At 50.2% G+C, this 24,973-nt stretch overlaps 2 protein-coding genes and 1 pseudogene across 3 annotated transcripts; 1 reads left to right on the forward strand and 2 right to left on the reverse strand.

Annotated features, from left to right (window-relative positions):
* Window positions 1-13,424: 13,424 nt before the first annotated feature.
* LOC124659989 lies at window positions 13,425-15,530 on the reverse strand (annotated as a pseudogene).
* On the reverse strand, window positions 15,430-17,937 carry LOC124683903 (PHD finger-like domain-containing protein 5A). Its single transcript, XM_047218326.1, has 2 exons — window positions 17,820-17,937; window positions 15,430-16,075 (listed from the first exon to the last, which is right to left on the reverse strand). The coding sequence occupies exon 2, from the start codon at window positions 16,056-16,058 to the stop codon at window positions 15,726-15,728; it is 333 nt and encodes a 110-aa protein (XP_047074282.1). The 5' UTR covers window positions 16,059-16,075; window positions 17,820-17,937; the 3' UTR covers window positions 15,430-15,725.
* A 2,222-nt stretch (window positions 17,938-20,159) lies between these two features.
* On the forward strand, window positions 20,160-24,734 carry LOC124695757 (pentatricopeptide repeat-containing protein At2g36240-like). 2 transcript variants are annotated; one of them, XM_047228575.1, is made up of 2 exons: window positions 20,160-21,861; window positions 24,300-24,734. In XM_047228575.1, exon 1 carries the CDS (start codon window positions 20,164-20,166, stop codon window positions 21,646-21,648), a length of 1,485 nt encoding a protein of 494 aa, XP_047084531.1. In that variant the 5' UTR covers window positions 20,160-20,163; the 3' UTR covers window positions 21,649-21,861; window positions 24,300-24,734. The 2 variants fall into 2 exon arrangements, with proteins under 2 accessions (XP_047084531.1, XP_047084537.1); XM_047228581.1 differs by lacking the exon at window positions 24,300-24,734 and adding an exon at window positions 23,882-23,978.
* The last annotated feature ends 239 nt before the right edge of the window (window positions 24,735-24,973 follow it).

Below are 24,973 nucleotides of genomic sequence, written 5' to 3' on the forward strand. Positions count from 1 at the left end.
ACGGCAACGACGACTTCTCCCGTAGTGGAAGTCAAAATTGTAAGGATGCTAGTTAGGAAACTTGAAAAATACAATGCACGGACGCTCTCCTCCCCACCTAACCATAACCCCTCCTCCCACCCCCCTCGCCCCGCCGCCGCCGATGGTCGCCGCCGGGCCTAGCCCGCGCGGTTGACGGCGGCGGCGAGGCCCCCCTCTTCGTGGTCGGCTGGCGGAGGCTCAGCACGCCGCGCGTGCAAGCCCCCCTCGAGATCTTGGCGACGGCGTCCGGTCGAAGGCTGCGGGCGGTGCGGGCGGCGCCGCCTAGCCAGCATCTGCGGGCGGCGCGAGCGGTGACGGGCACGGTGGGCGGCGGCGCGTCGAGCGTCCGCTCCGCCTGGGGCGGTTTCCAGGCGGGCGCAGGGCGCGGGGCGCAGGGTGGTTTGGCCGGCCGGGTAGGGGCCCGGCCCGTTTCGAGCCCTCTTCCGCCGGATCTCTCACTGCCGGCAGCCGGGGTGGTTGCTGGCCGCGGATCTCGCTGCGGAAGCCCCTCTCCGTCCTTCTTCCTCAGATCCGGCGGCAGCACTCGTCGTGGTGGCTGTGGGCTGCCTAGATCTGTGGAGCTGCTCACTCACCTGGTGATCTGCGTGGGGCAGATGCCGGTGAGGTCGGTCGTCGCCTGTTCGAGAGCGGGTGTTCTGCGTCGGTGGCGGTTCTCGGTGCTCTGTTGCGGTCCGGCGGCGCGAGGAGTTTGGTTCCAAGGCGGCGGCCTTGGTCGGTGGGAACCTTGCTGGTTGTCGGGCGAGCCGAGGGTTACGGTGCCGGTCGCCGGCCATGGTCGTGCGGGCGACGTGGTCACGGCGAGCCGCGTGTTGTGGCGGCGGTTCGGTCGTTGTTCGACGGCCTAACCCTGTGTAGAAGAAGGAGAGGCCATGCCGAGGGGAAACCCTTGCCCTTTTGGGCCATGATGGCGACGTCTGTGGACGCCGTCCCCTTCCCCGAAGGCGTCATGGGGCTTCTCTCCGTCTTTCTACAGTCTCCGGGTGAAAACCCAAGATCCTCGGATCGGGCGGTGGCGGCACTCCGGTGTCGCGATCTTCTTGAAGACATCGTCTTGGAGTCCACAACAAGTAGCTCTCCGAAGGTTGTGTGGCGAAGGTGGCTTCGTTTCGCGATCTTCGGCAAGGCTTGCTCCGTCCCCCTCCCTGGTCGAGCCTCCTTGGTGCTACTTCTCGGTCTGTGAGCAACGCGGGTCGGTCCACGGTGGTGGTCGGCCTCCGGTGGCGCTTCTGCGACGGAGGAGTGTTGTTGAGGCGCGCGTGAAAATGGCTCGCTCTCGGGTGAGCTCCGGCCCGACACTGTAGACTCCAGCTCTTCTTCGAGTCCTCGTAGGCGCTTTGGCTGAGCTTCTTGGTCGTGCTTCCGGCTGTAGCTTCTTCGGTAGTTCGTGTGGGTGTGTGGTGTCGTTCTGTAAGCTGGGTTCAGCACTTTGTATCAATCTCGCCGTTGTTGGCTTTGTTAATTCAAAGTCGGGCACGTCCAGTGCCTTTGATCTAAAAAAAAAAATACAATGCACATACCCAAATTACCGTGCTGTACCTGAATTTTTTTGTGGCAAGAGAACATGCAGCATAAGAGCATCTCCAGCCGCGTCCCCCAAACCGTCCCCCAAACCGCGCCGGATCGAGCGTTTGGGGGACGTGTTTCGTTCGTGCCGCGTTTGGGGGACGTCGCTCCCCAGCCGCGTCCCCAAACGCCGCCCCCAAACATTTAAAATAATTTTCTAGCATTTTTATTTCAATTTCCACAAACTAATACATAATTTGGAACGTGGTTTACACGAAAACACAGATTTGGAACATGGTTTTCCACAAACTAATACATAGTTTGAACCATGGTGGACACAAATATAAAATATTGCAAAGAAACTAAACCTAACTAGGCCGTGCATCGAAGGTTTCGTGTGTTCGCTGCTAAGAAAGAACACTCGAGGGCACACCCAGATCACCTAAACTGGAAAATCCAGCGGGAGGATAGTGCCCTTGTTGGTTCTACCGATGAGGCGAACAGGCAGAAACCTCCGTGCACGTATTCGCTGCGAAGAAACAACACTCATTCAGCCGTCCTCCTCGTCGGTGCCGTCGTCGTCCCTGTCGACGTGGTAGTCCCGGAGGCAGCGCCTCTCGTCGAAGACCTTGACGCTCATGTCCCTGTTGCCGAAGTAGGAGAACACGAGGATGAAGCCGGCTTGGAGGCTGTGGTGGCGCGCGAACTTCTCCCGGCCGATGTTGAAGTACATCTTGCCGCGCGCGTCGTAGATCGCCTTGACGATCCACCGGCGTAGCCGCACGAATGCTCCCGCGGATGCATCGTGCGCGGGCGTACGCCGCCGACGTACTCGGCGAAGGAGTCCGGCAGCCTCTGGATGCCGCGCGGGTCGCCCTTGAGGACGTGGACGAACTCCGAACAGGACGTCCGGCTCCACGTCCATCTCCGACGATGATGAAGGCGGCGGCGTGGAAGGCGACGGCGAGCGTTCAGATGCGCCGCGGCCACGACCACGACCACGACCACGGCCGCGGCCGCGAGGTCCGCCTCCGCCTCTACCAGACATAGCGTCGAGTCTTGTTGAGAGATGGTGGCGGCTAGGGTTTGGGAGAGAGGCGCTAGGGTTTGTGTGTGAGAGGGACGATGAGAGGCGCCCCTTTTTATAGGCCGGAGGGAGGCGGAGGAGCGGTGGCGCTCATTAACGCCGGCACGCAGAGCTAGAGCGCGACGGGACGCGTCGCTGCGCCCTCTGCGGGAACTGCACTGCGTCGCTGCGCGCCAATAACTTCCGTCGCGAGGTAGGCGACGGTTAGGTTTAAATTAATTGTGCCGCTGACGGGTCGGCCCCGCCACTCCCGCCTCGCTTTCGTTGTGTCCGGCGTCCCCGGTGCGTCCCCGTGGGACGGGGACGGGCTCGGGCGCCGGACACCGAATGGGGGCGCGCCGGACGAAAAAGGGCTTTGGGGGACGCGGCTGGAACGCTTTTTTTGTCCGGCGCGCCCCAAATCGCTTTGGGGGACGGTTTGGGGGACGCGACTGGAGATGCTCTAAGGGGTGACGAATAGATTTAGTCTCACGTGCATTGGTTTTGCGGCAAGAAAGCGGCTTTAGAAATCCATAATCCGCACTGTATGTGGAACATGTTTAGGCTCTGGTTTGTTGTTTCTAAGTTCAACTGCGCTCTGCCGTACTCTGGCCAGTTCTGTTAGGAAATTTTGTACTACCCGTCAATTAGTTTTGAAAGAAAAACACGCCAGTGACAATCTAATTAAGCTTGATTGACAAAGCTGCATGTATGGAGGGTGTTGCTCTGGTCCATCAACGGAATGCCCTGCCACTTGTGATAGAGATGAATTGCCTGGAGGCTGGAGGCAGTGGCCATGGTGTGAGATGGAGGATCCTTCAGCCTCAATGTTCATCCTCAAGGAAATAAAGCACCTTCTTCAAGGTGTCTCGGAGTTCAAGAGCGAGCATATTAAGCGAGAACAGAACTTGGTGAGCCATGTTCTTGCTAACAAAGGCCGAGTTGAGGCTATGACAAACTTATGGTTTCGTTTGGGTCTAGTAGACATTCATGAACTCTGTATTAAGAATTGTACTCTTGTGCCTTAATTAATATATTTTACACTCGCAAAAAGAAAAGATAGAACAACATGGTTAGCAACTGCAGGCTGATCTATTCAAAATATATCCAGTTACAAAGGACGTTGCAATCTGCCTTTTTTCTCAAAGAGAAATCAGCTGTTGTCGTTTTGGCTCATCATTGGAGTATGTACCATGTATCAGATCGTGACGACAAATCTATGTTTCCTTGCTGACTGGTTGGGAAGCATATTAATTAAGTCACCTAGAGGCAGATGGAAACTGATGGGCATTGATATTGTTTTTTGTTCAAACGACAATCAGGATACGATGGATGGTCACAAAACATCTCAACCAACTACTCCTTTGCCAGACAATAACAGTGGAAGAAGGTTGTTCGAGTTAAGCTGTACTGAGAAATGAAAAAGATGAGCATGCCTCCCCCTTAGTACACCAGTCTTCTTCCCTGGGAAAAATAACTGATCCAAAATCTACTGCCGACATAAGTTAAAATGCCCAATTATCATTACATTTCGTCACATAACTTTTCTTAGTATAATGATGAAACGCAATGACTTCCTGTTCTACTCCATCCATCCAAAAAATAAGCGTCTTAACTTTTTTTTAGATACAGATGTGCCTACAGCTAAAATGTGTCTAGATACATGCATGCGAATCTAGATAAAACTAAAACACTTAACATTTAGTGATGGATACATTTATGTAAGGCAAAACAATGTGCACTTCTGACTCACCGAGCTAGCAATACAGAACTCGACCGTGTGTTTATTGAAGTAATTGACCCATAACAAACGTCGGTTGTGGGTTTTGACAAGTGACAACTATACACGCTTGCTTATTATCAACAACTATTTTACTCCCCTCTTCTAATGCATTCTGAGTTCAAAGTCAAAGTTGCAAGGATGCTAGCTTGGACACTTGAAAATACAACGTACATGCCCAAATTACAGTGGTGTGCCTGAATCTTCATGACAAGGGCACATACAGCATTACGGGTGAAGGATAGATCTAGTCTCACACTCTCACATGCATTGGTTTTGCCGCAAGAAAGTAGATTTATAAATCCATAATCTGCATAGTGTGGAACATGTTTAGGCTCTGTGTTTTGTTGTTTCTACATTGAACTGGCGATGACTTTGGCCGATTCTGTTAGGAAATTGTGCGTCCTCAATAGAACAACTGCTGTTAGCAACCATAAACTTATTCAAATATATCCAATTACAGGAGACGTTACAACCTGTTTTTCTCAGAGCGAAATTAGTGGTCGTCCATTTGGCCTCATCATTGGAGTATGTACCATGCATATCAGATCGTGACGACAAACCTATGTTTCTTTGCTGATTGGCTGGGGAGCATATTAATTAACTAAGTTACGAAGAGGCAGATGCAAGATCATTAGCATTAATTGTTTTTGTTCCATGAAAGGTCCTAACATCTAGACCAATTTAAAAAGAAAAAGCAGCAGTCAACTAAAAAAAATAAAGGAGCATCAACAAAGTCGAATTAACCATGGCATACTCCGCACAAAAGGTGTGTCTTGAGCTCATGAACATTTTGCACAGCCATGAACAGATAAAAGGTCCTTTTTAGAGATCTGCGCGTCATTGCATTAAGATTAGGGAAAACGGATAAAGATGTCCCAAGCCACCAATACAACAAGAGGTGCCAAGCGCCATTTTGGTGCCGGCTAAAAGGGAACCTCTCACTCTCCCGACAGCCTATCACTACGCCTGGCCCTAACCCATGCGTGCCACTCATCGATAATGATCCCTAGCGTCACGGCATGGGGAAAGCGCTTATCCTCAAAGACACGCGCATTCCGTTCCAACCATAGCGATCTCAGCGTGAACATGATCAGAGAATTGGCCGAACGGCGGTCTACCTTGGTGAACCTAGCAGTCGCCTGCAACCACCACACGTTGATTCTGAGGTCGCCCATGGGAGTGATGTCCGGCAGGCCAAGACGCGTGACGAGCCCGGCCCAGATCGCGCGTGCATATGGGAAATGCAGGGACAGGTGATCGAGCGTCTCGTCGGAGGCATCACAAAGCTGACGAGCATATGCGACGGCAGGCCGTGCCGCAACCGTCGATCGGCAGTCCAGCAACGCCGCCGCAGTGCTAGCCAGGCGTGGAACTTGAACTTCAACGGCGCAAAGGAGTTCCACACCAAGGAGGCCGCGGGCAGACCGACGGTGCCATGGAACAGCGCGCGGTAGGCACCTCTCGATGAATAACTCCCGTCGGCGGTCCACTTCCACCTGAAATCGTCGGAGACAGCCGTGTCGTCAATTTGCTGCAGCTCATGGGAAACCGCCGTCCAAAGGCGCAGATATTGCACGACGGCGTCCACGGAGAGCTGCCCGGAGATGTCTAGTACCCAGGCATTGTTCACCTTCCCTCTGCACGGTACGGGTCCGCCGCACGGCCGGCTTGACGAGCTCTAGAACCGCTGGCGCAATGGAATCCACAGTGAGCCCCCCAATCCACGCGTCCTCCCAGAAAAGAACCGTGGAGCCAGGGCCTACCTTGATGCATACAGAAGCATTGAAGAGGCTGACTGTGTTCCCCGAAGCCGCGATCGATAAACCGGCCCATGGCTTGTCCATGGAGGTGCGCTGCAACCACAACCAGCGCGTACGGAGAGCAGTGTTCATGAGGGTGAGGTTGCGCAACCCCAGACCACCGAGCGACTTCGGCTGGCATACGAGATGCCAAGCACAACGCAGCGGCCACCCTTCCGTCCTGAGCACCTGCCGAGAGAAACCCGCGCCTCAGCTTGTCAACGGCCTTGATAAACCACGGATCAAGGTCGAGAGCGAGCAGCTGGTAAACCACCGAGGAGGAGAGGATGTCCTGCACGTAGGTCAAGCGACCCTCCCTAGAGAGCAACTAGCCTTCTAGAAAGGCAGCTTTGCGGCAAGCTTGTCGAGCACGGCCTGCAGCTCCGCCTTCCCAAGCTTCTGCGGAGAAAGCGGCAAGCCAAGGTAACTACAAGGGAGCGCGCCAAGCGGGCACGGCATCGCTACCTCGAGATCAAGCAGCAACTCCAGAGAACACCGGATCGGCGCCACGAAGCTCTTGGCCGGATTCGCCTTAAGACCAGAGATGCCACCGAAACAATCCAGCACCTCCCACACCGCGGCGACCTCTCCGGCGGAGGGTTTGGAGAAGATGACGACGTCGTCGGCATAGAGGGAGATGCGATGGCGCAGCCCCACATCCGCCAGGCTCGAGAGGACGTCGGCCTGTTCCGCCGAGAGGAACAGCGCCGACGGGACATCCATGGCGATGACGAAGAGCATCGGGGAGATGGGATCCCCTTGCCGCAGGCCCCTCCCATGCCGGAACGCGTCGCCCGCGCAGTCGTTGAAGAGCACACTCGTGCTAGCCGTACGAAGTAGCACCGTGATCCATCCCAACCAACGAGGGCCGAAACCCCGCTGTCGGAGCACGTTGAGGAGGAAAGACCAGGAGATGTTGTCGAACGCCTTCGCGATGTCCACCTTGAGCAGAAGCGCCGGGACTTTCCCGTGGTGCAGTAGCTTGACAGATTCCTTGATGAGGGGATAGTTGTCCTGGATGCATCTGCCCCGTATGAACGCCGTTTGTTTAGCACGTACCAACTCCACCATCCTCGGACCAAGCCGCTGAGCAAGGACCTTAGTTAGAAGTCTGGCGAAACTGTGAACGAGGCTTATCGGGCGGAAATCCTTGAGGTCGGAGGCACCGTCTTTCTTGGGCAACAAGGTGATCAAGGCCTCGTTAAGGGCCGAGAATCCCTGATCATGGCCCAAACAGATGGCACGCATTGCGGCAAGCACTTCCTCCTTCACCACGGGCCAGCAACGCCGATAGAATTCCCACGTGAAACCATCGGGGTCGGGAGACTTGTTCGTCAGCATAGCCTGGATGGCGTCCCACACCTCCTGCTCAGAGAACTGAGCCTCCAGGTCTGAGAGATCGACCGGATCGAGGCCAAGAACCCGGAGGGAGACGTCCGCCTCTTGCGGCCGCGCGGCGCCCAAGAGATTCAAGTAGAACGAAGTGGCCAAGTCCACCTTCCCGCGCAAATCCGTAGCCGTGAGATCTCCAGAGGAGAGGGAACCGATGATGCATCGCCTGCTCCTGGACGCCGCCATGATGCGGAAGAACTGCGTCGATGAGTCCCCTTCTTTGATCCCCGCGACCCTCGCCCGCTGCAGAGCAATGGTTTGCTCAAGTGACGCAAGGCCAAGGAGCTTTAGCTTGAGGGAGCGCCGCAGCCAAATCTCCTGGTCTGAGAGTGCTCTGGACTCCTGGGCCAAGTCGAGGCGCAGAATCACCTCATTGGCCACGAGAATCGAATCACGGACCGAGCCCACCCGACGTTGGCTCCACCGCTGTAGCCCACGGCTGGCGAAACACGGCTTAAAATCAAGGCGAGCAAGGGGGTCGCGGGGCACCTGCAGCCCATCGAAGCGACGGCCGTACCAGATAGCCTGGATCTCCTCGTCGAAGCCAGGCAGGCTGAGCCAGAAACGCTCGAAGCGAAAACGTCTGCCCACATGCAACTCCACCGCCTTTGAGAGCAAGATGGGACAGTGGTCTGACAGCGAGGAGGAGAGGGCAGACAGTGACGCAGAAGGGAACAACGCATCCCATTCCACCGATGCGAACCACCGATCGAGCTTAACAAGCGTTGGGGACGCCCTCCCATTTCTCCACGTGAAGCGGCGTCCGAGCAGCACAGACTCCTTTAGCTCCAGCTCATTGATGCAGTGGCGGAACAAGGCCATGAAACGCCTGTTGACGATGGGGGTGTTCTTGTCCGCGGCGTCGAGGATAAGATTGAAGTCCCCGGCCACCACCCATGGGCCAGCACAGGCAGCAGGAAGAGCACGCAGCTCATCTAGGAAGAGTGGTTTAAGATCTGGTATAGTTGGACCGTAAACCACCGAAAGCCGCGGAAAGGCAAGCTCCACGGAGACAGAGAATGCGTCCACCCGAGAGCGGAGCACCTCGGCGTCTTGAGACCTCCACGCGATAACCACGCCCCCCCGCGGAACCCACAGCCGGCAAATACACGAACCCGTCATAGCGGGGTCCGAAGCAATCTACACTATCGAACATAGATACAAAGCTCAGCTTCGACTCCGACACACACACGACGGACGCGCGGGCGTCGTCTAAGGCTACCCTATCTGCTGTGCGCCGCGTCGGGTTATTCAATCCCCGCGCGTTCCACATTGCAACATTGAGATTTTGTTCCTCCATATAAACAGCCTACAAGGTCAACCGAGGAGGTGGCAGAAGCTAGACAGCCCCATTGTCCACCAAAAGCTCATCAGCCACCGTAGGGCAAGTCAGGCCGAACAGAGCAGTGATCGCCTCCACCTGCTCCGGACCCAACGGTGAAGCGAAAATGGCCGCATAATCTGCCAGCTGAGAAGAAGTGATGTGTTCCTCGTCGCGGCAGATCCCTAGCTTCTGCATGAGAACCTTCTATGCGCGCTTCACCGCAGAGACGGGCACCCCACTTCCCCTGGCCGCGATGCGACGGCTGCGCATTACCGAGGTAGGCGTGAAACGGAAGAAACAGCGTCGCACCACCTTAGGATCAGGTAGCACAAGGAGCAACTCGTCAATCCGCTGACAGAACTGACGCAGCAGCGCGGACAACGTCCGCACGTCTTCAGCCAACGGCGACGAAGGACGGTGGCGGCGCTCATCGGTAGAGGCGACCAGACCAACAATCGCCAGGGAGCCACCGGCGCAATGCTCCATATGCAAGGAGGGCGACGTGGGAGCCAACTGGTGCCCTGCATGGCTGCAGCCAACCTCAGCCGTAGCACGGCCATCCAACGGCTCCGAGCCACCGAGAATGGATCCCCCAATCATAGGAGCATGCACACAGCCCATAGAATCCACCACATACTCTGGGGTCACGGGCGCGGTCGCAGGCCCAGCTGGCATCTCCTGCACCGCGGACAGGGAGTAGGCCGAGCAGCCGGAGCGCGGCAGACCGGCAGGCGCGGCAGTGGCAGACCGGGAACAAGAACGGCAAAGCGGAGAAGGCGGATCCTCCTAGGGCGACCCGCGCAGGCTGGACAGCAATCCTTCTGCAGCATCGATGAAAGCCCTGTCACCACCAAGGCATGGCGCGCCCCACCGCCACGCGCTACAGGACGAGCCGACTGAGCGGCAAGACGGGGAGAAGCCCTCGTCAGAGCCCTCTGGCCGAACCCATGCCCCCCCCCCCCCCCACGCCGCAAGAATCCAAGGGGGAGCGGACGATGGACCCGATCGAGGAGCACGCAAAGTCAGAGCACCGGGGCCCAGACGCGGAAACCGGGGAGCGCAGCAACGGCACCAAGGGGCTGACATCAGCCCTAGCCACGGGGCTGCGGCTCAACGGCGAGAACGGGGTCGCCGCCGCGGACAACCTGCTCGCCCGCCCCGACGGAGGCACCACAAGCTGGAGAGACCGCAGCAGCAGGTTCCCAACGGTCAACCGCCGCGGCAACGGCAACGAGGACCTCGGCGCCGACTGGCGGCGCACCGCCGCCCCCAGAAGCATGACGGCCACGACGCCTCCACTGACCCCTGCGACGACGACAGCGCCGACCGCCAGGAGCTTGGGCACCACCCACGTTCGCTCCACCAAGTGATCCAACGCCGGAACCGGATGAACCACCATCGCTGGGGGGAAGAGGGGCATCCTCACCACCGTTCGATCCGTTAGAGGCAGGTGGCGAGCCGGCGAGAAGCCACCTATCGATGTCGATGGAGATGCGGTACCACAACATTTGCGGAGGCGAAATACGAGGACGTCGCTGTCCCGAGAAGACCCTGAGAGGCAACCCGGAGCCCGGCTCCGGTACCGCCAACCATCGAACCGCCGGAATGGAGGCGAGATCGTGCGTCCAAAGGGACAGCCGGAAACGCTTCATGTCACGGCGCGCCGCCGTGTCTGGGTCCACCGCGTCAATGATGCCGCTCCCCTCCAGCAGCTTGATCACCGTACGCTCGGCCCAGGCGTGGGCGGGAATGCCACGCAGCACAAGATCCGTGAGGAAAGGTGTCTCCCGCGGCGTGGCACCAACGTGGCGGCTCCAGGGCTCGAAGTGGAGCGTCACCGGCGCGGAGACGAATTGTTCTCCCAACAGAACGTCACGGGTCTCCACCTCCCCGCACAGGATGAGGAAATCGGCGGGCTCGAAAGGGCGAATGGAGAAGTCCACATCCACTTGCAAGCTGAGCTGGTCGTAGATGGCGGCCGCGGCGATGGCCGGCGTCACCGGTTCCCTGCGACCCCCGACTCGGACCATGACGGCACGGTCGAGATCGGCCTCCATCTGGACCATGCCTAACGACGGCGTAGCAGACGTCTACCGGCTCGGGCGAAGCAGGCCGCGACGGGCCCTCGGACAGGGAAACGATGGGTGACCCTGCCGCTCGAGTGAACGGCGCGGAGAAGCCCACGAGTCCGGAGCTAGACGCGGGCGCCCCCTCGGAACCACAGGCCACGTCACGCCAAGAGCGTCCAGGACCCGCAGGAGCCGCGGCCGGTGGTGGCGGTGGAGCATCCACCTGAGGACCACCCGCGGACGGCGGCGCAGCGGGAGGTGACGCGTTGCACGCCTCTTGCAGTTGCGAGAGGTATGCTTGGTGCCACCGCAGCGTACGCAAAGCGTATCGTTGGTGCACTCGGCGGAGATGTGCCCTTCAAGCCCACAGTTGTAGCACCCACCGTGAAGCACCGCCGGAACGCGGGAAGACGCGCCACCTGGCGGAGGCTGAGAAGCCGGCGTGGGCCGCCAAGAAGGGCGGCGAGCGCGCTCCGGGCCTCTGAGCGCAGCGCGCGCGCCTGGACTCCATGGTCTGCCTGGATAAAAGGTCTCTATATGCTTAATTGAATGTTGGATATCAACTAATGAGAGCATTGTTCAAAAAATAACCTAATGAGGGCATTGTGAATGACTAAAGTTCAGCCTTACCAAAGTCCAGTTTGACAGTGTGGCGCTATATCCAGTCAGCCTCAACTCAACTATATATATACCGAACATCTCAAGTCCCATCTAAGTCAAACTTGCTGCATCTATTTTGCAAAAAAAAAAGAACAAACCATACAGGAGAGCTGCATAAGGTAAGAGACATTTTCACACCAGGCTGCATATTAGCTCTAGGTTTCCAAGTTGTTGGTAAACATCATTATCAGTCTGAAATGAACCTCTCTGTCTATATTAGTGAACATCGAAAATAGATGGATTACTACCTTCGGCCGACCAAGAATGTAGTCCTCTGCGCAGAATTGCTACTGAAGATCAGAACAAGAATGAAGGGAAAAAATCAAGTGCAAATTCGGTCTACACTACAGAAGCAAAAAAAGACAAACTCGGGAAGTACACTGAGAATTTCAGACATTATTGATACCTAGATTTGTCTTTATTTCTCTTTCTAATGTTCAAGACTGATTTTCCTTTGAAATTTATCTGGTACTCGCTTGAATGGAGTATTCCTGGTGCTCCCATATGTGTTGGCTTATTTACACACAACATGGGCACAAAGTAACACGGTAAGTACACATACCCTATCAAAAACATTGTCAAATGACCTAAAGTGACATATCAATACTTCTTGTGGGAATTAGAGAGTGGACTGGTGGTTTTGACGAATAAATTGAAAAGTGGTGGTTTTTTTAACCCTATACCCAAGTGTGGTGGCTTTTTGCAATTCTTCTTAGGCTTGGAAAGTTGTAAATCTATTCTTTCTATCAATGCATCGAGATCGCAAGCTTTGTGTTTTCTTAGAGAAAAATGTTGTGGCTTGAGCGCAGTCTGGATCACAACTCTTGTTTCATCATGAACATTTTTTACGCCCATGACATAGCCATGAAGTGGAATGCCCCATGTTGCTTGATAGTGGATATCAACATTACCAAAGTCCAATTATACAATGACGATATATCCAGTGAGCATCAACTGTACCGCACATCTGAAGTCCCACCTGAGTCAAACTTGTTGCATCTATTTTGCAAATTAAGATCGCAATCCTACGGCAGCAGACCTTTTCATACCAAGCTGCATATAAGCTCTAGGTTCCCAAGTTACCAGTAAGCATTTTTATCAGTCTGAAAGGAACCTAATGTGTATATCTGTAAACATGGAAAATAACTGGTTTATCACCTTTGTCCCATCCAAGCATTGTAGTCCTCTGCGCAGAATTACAACTGAAGGTCAGAACAAGAATGAAGTTGCTTCAGTGGTGAAGTCATCATGAGCAAGTGCTACACTATCACTCTGATTGCTCTTATAACGGCAATTCTGTACTGAATATCAGGCTACGTTGAGGTGAATGTGCAGATACACTATACAGCAAGAAAATTATTCGCCAAACAAAAACACTGGAAGAAGGTTGTTCGAGTTAAGGTGTACTACAGAAATGAAAAAGATGAGCATGCCTCCCTCTTAGCACAGCCAGTCTTGTTCCTAACTAGAATTACTTTACATTCGGAATCATTTAATTCAAAAAAATAACATTTCATATTATTGAACCAAACTTCCTGCATTTTAATAGTTTTGGTAATCTAGAAAGGAAAAAAAAAATACTACAACATGTATGAATTCCTTTCCTGGCCCAACTGCAAAGCTTTGCTAATCTATGCGACCACGGGGGAAGTAATGGATGAAGTGGCAAACTTCATACTAGAGGGGCGACCGGTGGTACTGAACAACAAGGATATCATGTGGCAGTAACTGATCTGGCAAGTGGCACCCCCTTACTGGAGAAAAATAACACCAGAATAACAATAAATATAATATGTCACCAAGGAATATCAGTATGATCTTTGGCCACACGAGTAACACATAACACAGTTAGATTCTGCAGTTCGCCAGCATGGAAGCCAACTATTATTAATATTTACAAAGATGCCCAAGATAATCGCCCTAAATCAGAATGGAATCGTTAGCACTTGACAATGTGTCACCATGACATTCTTGCTTTGGCCACACGGGGATACCATGCTAAGCTGTCCTCATATTGCATAGGAACAAGAGGCAAAAATTCAGAGTCCAGTCTATTTATCTCGCATGATGATTGATCTTTGGAGCATGTCAAATTACTGCCTGATAAAGATGGATCCCAGGGATCAGAATGTCTGCACTTGTTAATTTCAGATCCTTGACAGACTCTAAGCTGTGCCATACTTGCCGAACCATGTACCTGATCAAGTGAATACAGAGTTTCAACTGTTCGCTCGACTGGATCATATAGACCTACTTTTCTCCCGCTGTTCAGAAGGATCCTGCTGTCATAGGGATCAACAGCAAACGGCACGACAACATTTGTCCCAAGGGAATAGTCAGGCCATGCTTTCAAGAAGATGGAATATGATCTACCCCATTGGCCATGCTCTAGCTTCCATACATCTAAACTGTTTGCCACTGGATCTGCTAAAATAGCACATAAAACTCCCTCAGCTGAACCACATGTGCACGACAACAACTTGTGCTATTCCACATTGCAATGCATGGAGGGCAAGAGATGACATCAAACTTGTTCCTAGCAATGTCAAACGAGACAATGGCCCGTTTGTGGCTCCGCCCCAGTCTTGGTTCGCTCATCCAGTACAGCAGCCCTTCAACATAGGCAGGTGGCATTTCATTCACAGGCAGAGGCGGTACTGGTATGGAGTTTTCTCGTGCATGACCCTCAGAATTACACCACCTCAATGTGCATTCCAAGTTATATTGGCGAGATTTGTATTCCTTCAGGTTATAAGACATTTCCACAACAACATGCTCACGAGTCAAAGGGTCGAACGTCAAGCCAACGTTCTTGTTCCCGACTGTGAAAGCATGCCGTTCTGCTTTATGTACTCTGCAGGCTCTCGAGGGCAGGTTCATCTTTGGCTCCTTGCAATGGTAGACCCTGTAGAAACCTGTACATGCGTTGTACAAATAGTTATCTGTCTCTGTACTTATCAGGTTGAGCCCATGGCAAGGCTTGGAGCAAATCACTTTTCTACAAAGTAATGCAATGTGATTACGAGCTTCTCTGATCCATCTATTCAAGGGAGCAATGATCTTTGGCCTTTTCCAATGAGCATGATCTTTGGCCTTTTATCCATGTTCTTATGTTTAGAGTATATCTCAATGAAGTTTTCACTCTCAATCAGTCTGAGCCACTGCTTGCAGACAAGTTTGGACTGTACGGCTGATTTAGCTGGGAGACAGAGTAGAATTTGTTTAGTCACCTTAGCCAGGGTACGTGACAAGGCTATCTCTTCATCTGTTTTATGCACTGGGGTAAGGCTCTCTTCAATTAAACCGAATCTTAGACCAGGGGGGCGTCTCGTCAAGAGATGTGTGTGTCTCGGTGACTGAAAGAATGGTTTTGAGCGCTCCAGAACTAGGGTCATACTAGGTGTGAACCTGTTTTTTAAAGGTGTCATGGACCTTGTGCGTGCTAGAAGCGATCCATGACGTATCCTTAAAAGAGAAAAGATACCTTAGTAAGCGGACCAGCTTCCCGATTTATATTTGCACAAATTGTTAGTCAAAATTATACCGAGTGCCTAAATGGCTCTGTGATGCATAGACTGCTGAATTTGTATACGTTTATCATATCTTTCTGACCAAACTCACATTCTCCTTTCTTTTGTGGACAACGTATGTGTCCTTATTTTCCACATCATTTTACATATTTTAAGCTTCCGAAAGAATCATGAAAGCGAATAGCACGCAGTGTCCATTACGATCATTAAGATAGCCTATTGATCAGATAGTTTTCCAGCTTGATTCTGCAATGAGCCCAATGGGTGTGATCATGTGACAGCCACATCAGGTCTTCAGAACAGCTCAGACAATTACATAATAGGAAAGGCCGCCTCACTTCAAGTTCCAAGTCAACATTCATGGTCATAAACATCAAGTGCAGACTAAGCAGTCTAGAATTTTCAACCATACACCAGAAAAAGTTATTACACAACATATCAGGGATGTACTCTTGTACTAGTATCGAATCATAACAGGAATACAAAGCCGTCGCCTCAGCTACTCTTGGTAATAACGTAGCAGCACAAACTCAGAGGACCTGGCAAATCCATGCCATTCATCTCTTCTTAAAACCATACTTCTTACGCTCGTAGAAGAGATCAGTCTTGGCGCTTCCTAGATTGACAATCTTCGGACATCCATCTCGGTCCTTCTCCTGCTGTGTACACTCCTTGCAGTAGTAGGCATCTGAGATGCCAACTCCACCACAGATGACACACCTTCCCTGGAATGAGCCGTAGTTGCACTCGTCGCAGACACGGACAAGCGTACATGGGCGCACGTACGAGTCACAAACGACGCACTTGCCATCACACTTCTCACACAAGCGACCAATAGCAATGCCAGGCTGCTTCCGGCACATGATGAGATCGGGATGATGTTTCGCCATGGCTGTCAGGTGCTAACCTGTCAAACCATATACAGTTTCATATAAGATCACTGTAGACCAATGTCAATATGTATGTAACAGGGATAACAAGCAGAATAACAATTCATAGGTGATATATTCCCTCCTAAGAGAAGTAAATCATCAACATAACTGTTTGTCGTAACCAACTAACCACTAGCAAGCAAGCAGGTATTCAACTATTTGTTACGAACAATGGAAAGCACACACTCTTTCAGAGCTAGTAGTTCTCCAGCTTCACAACATGTGCCATTGTCAGTCAGGTTTATGAGAACTAACACAAGAGTAAGCTAGCTGCTGCAGCTCATAATACAGGCAACAAATACAGAAGGCATGGTTCAAAATTCCACCAACAGCATTAAGATATAAGCCTCAGCATCACTAGGGGGTATTCATACATATTTGCACAGGATATCTTACAAAGAGAAACATCATCCTTCAGCAGCAAATGCACTACTATAGACATTTAAGCGAACCGATTCCAAAGCCTAAGAATATTGCCCAGCAGAGGTATCTCATCACAAAAAAGGTACAGTTCTGTGCAAGGGTATGACATCATAAAAGCATACTGCAACATAGTGACATCTAGGCACAGCAAGGTGCTGAGCCCATGCTCTCACCAACTAGTGTGCAGAAAAACTTCCAACACGGTTATTTAAAGCTCTGAATGCTACCCCACGATTCACCCTATAAATATGTTGTGTTCGGTGATGCAATTTAAAGGGTATAAATTCATTGATATTCCTAGTTCCGAAGTTGGAAGCTTCTCCACAACATTTACAATCAATGGTTGCAATTAAGAATCACCTAGTTAGGCACAATTTTTCTGTTGATGTCATATATAATATGGGAACTGCAGTCTAGCGAACATTTTGGTTATACTTGATTACTTGTTACTCCCAGCAAGTAGACTGAAGTACTCAAATTATCAGATATCTGCGTATTAGAGCAGCCCACTAAAACTGCCAAGAGGAGTGCGATTGAGCGACTGCAACTAGCAAAGCACCGGCTATGGCATGCGACTGTGAAGTTGGACTGCTGGCCAAGCAGCAGTTCCACCAACACCATCAATCACTAGCCAGGGCTGATTAGAAGAACAAGCAAAAACAGCACAGATGCACGTCTTATATTGAAATCAACTGCAGTCCAGGACAGGATTAGGCAGGTATCCTGAACATTTGATGAACATTCGTACAGATCGAACTAAACTACCAGCTTGTGTTGGGAGTTAGGCAGAAACATAAATTTAGCCCATCATGCAAGCAATATTGTCGCCAATATTGCTAGCCTGCAACTCCATCTCCAATATTGTCTGCCTCCATGTTCTACCGCCCGTGGTCGCATAGGACCCAACAACACCGACAAGCAACACATTTCATCAAACATCTCACGTGCACGAGCACACAGCCCCCAAACTCGCCCAAAATCAACTCATCCAAACCAGCGGGAGAAGTGGATAGGGCGCTCGCTCCCATGCCACCTCAGGTGCTCCCGCGTTCACCGGTCGCCGTGCCGCGGCTGAGCCGATTCGCTCGAGCCCCACTGCCGCACACACACACGGGAGGGATAGGACAGGATTCGTTGTCTTGGCGGTCTGAGTGCAAGCGAGGTGATCCCATCTGATACAGATCCCTACTCCCCTACTCAAGCAGCGTTGATTCTAGATTTCTAGGGCGTATGTTTCTGGTAAGGAACGGAGCCACAGATCATCCGGAGAAGTTTTAGGGCTCGACGGCCACGCACCTTCGAGAGGATGAGATCGCTGTGGCGGTGTGCCGCTCCGAGCTCCTCGCGGCGACGACGAGACGACGGGGAGGAGGCAGGCTGAGCTCGGCTAGGTCTCGCGGCGGCGGCGCGTCGGGATATAATTTGGCGGCGGCGCTTGATGCTGCTAAACTCTAGAAGCTTATCGATGGCAAGTGGCACGATCTGCGCACAAACAGCACATCTCGCTCAATCCAACGGCTGGTATTGGTGCAACGGTATATTCCTTGCTACTGCCGTCAGGGCCCACCTGTCGGCCTCACATTCTCCCTCATCCTTTTGGCACCTTCTCCGTGCGAGTTCTGGCGCTGGCCCTCATCGCTGCCGCCGTTGGGTGCGCTAGTGGCTTCGGGTAATTCACGCCGCCATTTGAGGAAAACATACCCCATGCGAGAGGAAGGAGGGGATGGATTTCCTGAGCTCTATGAGACCCGCCTTCTTTCCATTCTCGTGTCTGAGTGGGAGGGGTTGCTCATGTATCAATACAAATCTCCAGTCTCGCGTGATTGAGAGAAGTGAAAATGATCCTAAAAAATGAGAAAGCTTAGCAATGATGCATACCGCCACAAATTTGCTATGTAGCCCGAGTTCCTTTACAATACATTGTATCTATTGAGCTTGTTAAGCCACCAAACGGTTTTCAACCATCCTTTTGTAGTGGAACTATTCCATAGCATACCAAACACTTCAATGTCAACACCAGTTGCACTGCACTTAGCTTGGAGCACATCCCATATTCTTCTACATCAAACACACTTATGGTCCCACCAACTTATCTTCAACCATGCTAATAATGGTACCCCACGAAATTATGATGCTCACTTTGAACACTTTCTCCTTTTATGCGCTAATTGGTCCAGTACGAGTTCCAACTAAATCCTAATTCTTTAAATGCGCACCCACAAACGAGTTTGGTTTTAGAGAGCCGCAAGAAGTTGCATAAATATATATTGTTTTTCGGTAGTGCCTCAGAACGAAGGATATCTTCTGACCACTACGTTAGTAGTCAGAAGATAGATGTGCATATTTATAAAAGTGAATTTCACTTTTTACTCCATAATTGTGCATTTGTGATACAAATTATCCCAGTTAGTAAATGTGTTACTGAAATGCCTCATTTAAGAATAAAAATGAACTTGGTTTTGCCCAATTTTAACATTCACCTTGTGTTGTTGGATAAGGCTAACATGTTAAGTCGACTTGGCGTGACAAAATATGTAAAGATCGAGGGCATCTTCATTGATAATGTACATCCTTCTTTTCTTAATACGTTCTATTCCTCGTCGCCATCCTGATGATTTTGAGCAACAATCATCACCTTCCGAATGGACATGAATAAAAAAATGTGGATCCAAATTTACCATGAGGGGTAATCTAGACTAGTTTTTACTAGATGGGGTAATTAGTGTCACAAATACACAACTAGAGGGTAAAAGATGGAATTCACTCTATTTATAATTATTGATATCTCACATGTCTAGCTTGTCTATGCGAAGTAATGTCACATATATTGTTGTCATGCCATTAATATGGATTAAATAGATTCGAAAACTGCTTATTATTTCAATGGTCTTTTCTTTGCAGGCTAGGTTGAGAGCAAATATTTATCTTAGCAATGGAGAATCTTGGTGGCTCGATTTTAATTAATGTAGAAGAAGTTACTTTGATGATAACACCTGAAGGGAGTGTGACATAAGGGCAACCTCAACGCTCCAGCTCAGATTGTATCTAATACTGCCATATCAGATTATTTGCTTAGTTGAAACATCAATTTAAAAGAAAGAGAGGATGATCGTACGTATCTTGTGGGCAGCCCCGAGGTAAACTAATTTCGTAGCCAATAGGGCTTAGCGTGGGTTCGCCGTCAGCCAATTCCTAACCAGATCAAATCTTCTGCAATTTATTATCTTGGTTCACACATAGATACAAGCCATTGTGAGATTACGTATCTATTTCTTGCATGCGTGAGCTGGGTAATATTAGATACGATATACAACCTATCGTATCTGCCTTGTGACCGCCCTAATGTGATAATGAAAAATGAACCAAGCACATTGTTGATGATGCTCTTAGTAGTAGTTGTAAATTTGTAATGGAATCTAGTTACATGCTAGTACATTGTTAATGGTCCTCATCGAATTCTAAATTATGGGCTTCAGCAGGGTCTAGGGATGCCACAATGCCACATCATACGGCCCACGGACTATGGCAATCAGTGATTGACTTGTGCAGCTGGGCTAAGCCCATCTCCACCACACTGACTCCGCCGCCCACACACTCCTTCCTTCCTTGCCCTTCCCTTCCGCGTCCGGCCGGCCGGCGGATGGCCGCCTCCCGCCGGCTCGCGCGGAAGCTTCCCTCCATCATCTCCAAGCACCACCGCCTCATCTCGCCGGAGATCGAAACCTTGGACACCCTTGAGGAAGACTCCACCTCCCCAGCCTCAATTCGCCTCGACCCCACCCTGCCGCTCCTCCCGCTCGCCGTCTCCCACCTCTCGCCGCCGAGCCCCCTCCCGTCGCTCCCCTCCGCGCACGCCTCCTCCCCGGCGTCGCTCCTTCGCCTCCTGCGCCGCGCGCGGCACCACCCGCGCCTCGCGCCGCTCGACCTCCACTTCCTCCTCGCGGCCGCCTCCGCCTCTCCAGCCTTCCGCCCCGACCACCGCCTCACGAGCCTCCTCGCCGCGCGCCTCGCTGCCTCCCGCCGCCTCCCCTCCCTCGCACGCCTCCTCCAGCTCGTCATCTCGCGCCCCTGCCCCTGCGCCGACGACTCCATCTTCGCCTGCCCCGACCTCCTCCCCACCTTCCGCAAGGCCATCCTCGCCTTCGCCACCTCCGGCGACATCCCTTCCGCCTCCTCCTCCCTCGCGTCCCTCCGCCGCGCCGCGGACTCGCCGCTCCCCGCCGAGTTCTACAACATCATCCTCCACGCCCTCGCCCGGCTCCGCCGCCACGACGACGCCATCACCTTCTACAACGAGATGACCTCCGTCCACCGCGTCGCGCCGGACGCCTACACCTTCAACACACTCCTCAACAGTTCCTGCCACGCGGAAGGCGTGGATGCTGCCATGCGGTGGTTCGAGGAGATGCGGCGCCAAAGCTGCACACCCACTGCCGTGAGCTTCAACACTCTCATGCGAGGCTTCTTCAGAGAAAGAAGGTACAAGGAGGGCATCAAGGTTGCTCACGAGATGCTGCAGCTCGGCGCCGGGCTGTCGGTTGCTTCGATGGAGATTTTGGTTGGTGGTTTGTGCCGTGGCGGCGAGGCTTTGAAGGCGGCAGAGGTGTTTGCCGAGTTCTTGGTGGATGCGGTAGTGCCGGAAGGGTTCGATTGCCTGGGGCTGGTTGAGTCTCTGTGCCATGGTGGAAGCGTGGACAAAGCAGTGGAGGTGCTGGAGCTGGCATTGGAGAAGAACAGGGCATGCTGTTTGAGTGTCCCTGCTGGCGTAACGGTTTTGGAGTGCTTGCTCAAGTCCGGGAAGCTGGATGAGGTGTGCCGGCTCATGGGCAGGATGGTCGGGGAGGGGGTTGTCCCGGATACCATTTCCTGCAACTGTATCTTTGAGGCACTTTGTGAAGCTGAGAGGACTTCTGATGCCAACAGGCTGAGGATACTGGCCAAGGACAAGGGTTTTAAGGCGGATGGTGTGACATATAGCATGCTGGTGCAGGGGTTTGGTAGGGAAAGGAGGAGGAAGGAAGGCGAGGCTGTGTTGGATGAAATGCTTGATTTAGGGTTTATACCAAACATTACAGCTTACAATAGGCTTCTTGATAGCTTACATATGCGGAGATCTTTGCAATAACGAGCGACCTTTTCTAGGCATGTGTATGCTCGAAACTTGTTTAAGACACATAGAACCATCAAATTGGAAGCATACCACCGACTTGGTGCTTAGAATCAGTGCCCACACAATTTGGAATAACATGCAACAGAACACGGGATGGATGACAGATGAGACCAGTGGTGTTGTTAATTGCGCGGACAAAAGGTGCACAGTTCCAAGGTTTCAAATGAGGTATCGTTTTGATTATGCTCTTTAGTTAACGTAATTATGTGATTCATTGGTTTATACATTGCCGTACTGGATCCCTATTTATGTTGTTTGCACTTGCGCCCCTAGTAAGTGAGATAAGGAAAGGATAGGATCTTCAAGGGGTTTCTTTTATCTTTCAACTTTCCGATCCTTGTAAAGTAGACATGGTACTTACTATAGATCTTGATCTCACAAGTAACAACCTCCATCAGGAGAATCTGTATTTTCTCGAATTGATTCAATCAGTATCAGCTGTATTCATTTTCTGAAATTTGTACCTACTACTCACATGCTTACCTTCCTTCAGGACTACTGCTTTATAGCCTAAGCTGGTTGGATTATTGTATTCGCCACTGTCCATTGGCAAGTTAATAACTTAATATTCCAACTTATTCTCGAAAAATAACTTAATATTCCAACTGCAATCCCACTTATTAATGATTTATGTGACACACTGTGATGTTTGAACTGTATGGTGTTTGGGTCGACGTTCTGCTAATTTTGTTTGGATTCTAATTTATTCACATTTCCTTGGCTGGTCTGAAGACCTAGCTGTTTGGAAGTTTTTGCAACATACAAAACCATATTTCTTTATCACGTTTTCCCAATATTCCGCAGCTCAGCTTACTAAAATCAGTTGCATCATAACTGCCTCATCCCATCTAGTGATTTATCATCTGCGCAGTTATGAGTATTGGCCTAATTTTGCTAGGGAACTACCTTAATATTCTTATTCGTATGTGTAGTGTTAACTATTATAGCTCTCTGTTGTCAACTAGTGGAGAGTTAGAATATTTAGACATAATACAAAGGAAGGATAATAGGGAGCTATCTTACTGCAGCTTTGGAGTGTTGTAATGCCTGGAGGCTGTAGCCATGGGTAGGACTAAAGTATGACATTTTCCAGTGGTTAAATCCCTCAAATGTCTATCATTCAGTTGTTCATAATATATGATAGGATGAGTCGTGGCATTTGTGAAATGTTCGAAAAATTCTGTAAAAGAAGATAATTTACTGAGTCTGAATGATAAGCTTCTCAGCAAGTAGCAGAAGGTGGTCTGATGTTACCCTTCCAACAGTCATGTTTGGGTTGGCAAGGCCGGCAAGATAGCGATCATGTTTAAGCATAGCTGAGAATTCAGGGAACTAATATTGGTTGAAAATAATTCAGTCTTCTGCTACTCTGCTAATTTTGTTAGTAATGAGTCTATAGAGGCCGTCTGCTTAATTATATTTGTGGACCTTGATCATCGGGAGAAAATTCTATTTTCTAATACTATCACGGAACAAATATTTTTATATGCCCTTTTAGTAACATTATCTATGAAACATATCAGCGATGTTACCCACAACTTTTCTCAAAGTACCAGTTGGTTGGTTGTCATAATGAAAGTACACAGGCCACACTATTGTCATTGTATTTGCTATATGGACCATGATATAGTAGTGCTGAATAAAACTTATCATCGTAATGCATAGCACGTGTTACTTCTAATTTGTTGCCATGATATAATGCTTATTCGTGCTAAGCCTGCACTACCTGTGTTCCCTTTCTAAAATATTTTTAGATATAAAGGAAAAACCAATCAATCCCCATCATAAGTAATATTGTAGCAGATCAAAGAAATTAAAACTGAGATACCATGAAGTCATTGTGAAAAATGTAACGTTATAAGTCCTCTTGAGCTCTGAGCCTTGATGGCCGTTCCATTATACATTGCCCTGTTTGAAGGAGTCACACACCAGAGGGTGAAGCTGCACGAAGCCATGCTTTGCTATGTCTAGCATTCCTTCAATAATTTTGTATGGTAACATTTTATCTATTCTGATCTGCATAGGCATTCTAATGCTAGTAAAATTCCTAATCATGTGAAGTTCTTTTGTTACTGTGGCATTGTATGTATATATTGCCACACAGAGTAGACAGACTATTCTTAATTTTTGAAACAATAGAAATGATATTTTTGTAAAGAAAATACTTATGGTTATGTTTCTTGTGTAGGTTGAGCAGTCTTAGATGTAACATGGTGTTTCTAAAGAAACCATGTAGTAATTAAGCTTGGAAAATACAAAATGAATACTCATGCCATACATGGCTGGCATGGCATCCTCTTTATTCTCAAATATGCATGTTAGAACCAATATCTTGTTCACATGACCCTGTGCTGCTTCGCTAGATGAACATCTAACTAATGTGATGCTAATGTGTCCAATTTCATGTCAAGATATGATGCACATGCTCGTTTCTTTCCACTGAGTGCAACTTTGAGCATGTGTTTGTTTTTGTGTGAGATTGATGCATTTTTTATTTCCTTATCCATGCTTCACCAATCAAATGATATTGTATCCAGATGCTCTGGTGCTGAGTAAATTTAGCCTGTCTTTGACAACCAATTTTCTTTGCCTATTTGAGGTTGCAGTTCCATTGGCAACTGTTAATGGAAAATGTGGGGAAGCTCATAAGAGAAGCTGATGGATACCAGGCTCACGTGATGGCTCCAAAGCAAGGATATTGACTCTTCATAGAGTCTTGACCTGTTAGTATCCTGTTGACACGGTATGGTAACATTTATCTTTGATGATAACTTTATGTAAAAAGTATCTCTGTTTAACCATTCCTAATACGGCATGTCTTTTTCACTTGTGTTGGAAATGACATAGTCTTTGAATTGAATTGAGTGATGCAATAAGAACAACACAGGTGACTGCATTGCACATGGATCAGCTGCCAATATGTGAAAGTAGTAATGTGATTCTCAGTTCCTGAAATCATAATCTGAATCCCCTCTTAGATTCTATACATTTGGCTGGTCCGCTCATCTCACTCTTAACCTATCATTATCAAATGAGGTCGGTACAAGTAAATATAGGAATAACTGATCAGTATTTTTTGGTGTATATATATGTCGGAATTACCATGAAAAGGGAGTGAACCATTAAGTTTTATATGTTGTATTTTTATTCACAGATGTGTCTGGATATTTTTAATCTGCCACACTATTGGATTTCATCTCCTTGTGTTTATCTGCTGTACAGAATGCTGCATTTGAACTATCTGAGCTAACTATGCATAGGTTCATGCAGGACTCGACCG

This window comes from Lolium rigidum, chromosome 1 (assembly GCF_022539505.1).
Source record: "Lolium rigidum isolate FL_2022 chromosome 1, APGP_CSIRO_Lrig_0.1, whole genome shotgun sequence".
NCBI classification, from domain to species: domain Eukaryota; kingdom Viridiplantae; phylum Streptophyta; class Magnoliopsida; order Poales; family Poaceae; genus Lolium; species Lolium rigidum.

What these genes read in the sequence shown, in the direction of transcription:
- LOC124683903 (XM_047218326.1), bottom strand. Translation starts at nt 16,058, where the DNA reads ATGGCGAAACATCATCCCGATCTCATCATGTGCCGGAAGCAGCCTGGC.
- LOC124695757 (XM_047228575.1), top strand. Translation starts at nt 20,164, where the DNA reads ATGGCCGCCTCCCGCCGGCTCGCGCGGAAGCTTCCCTCCATCATCTCC.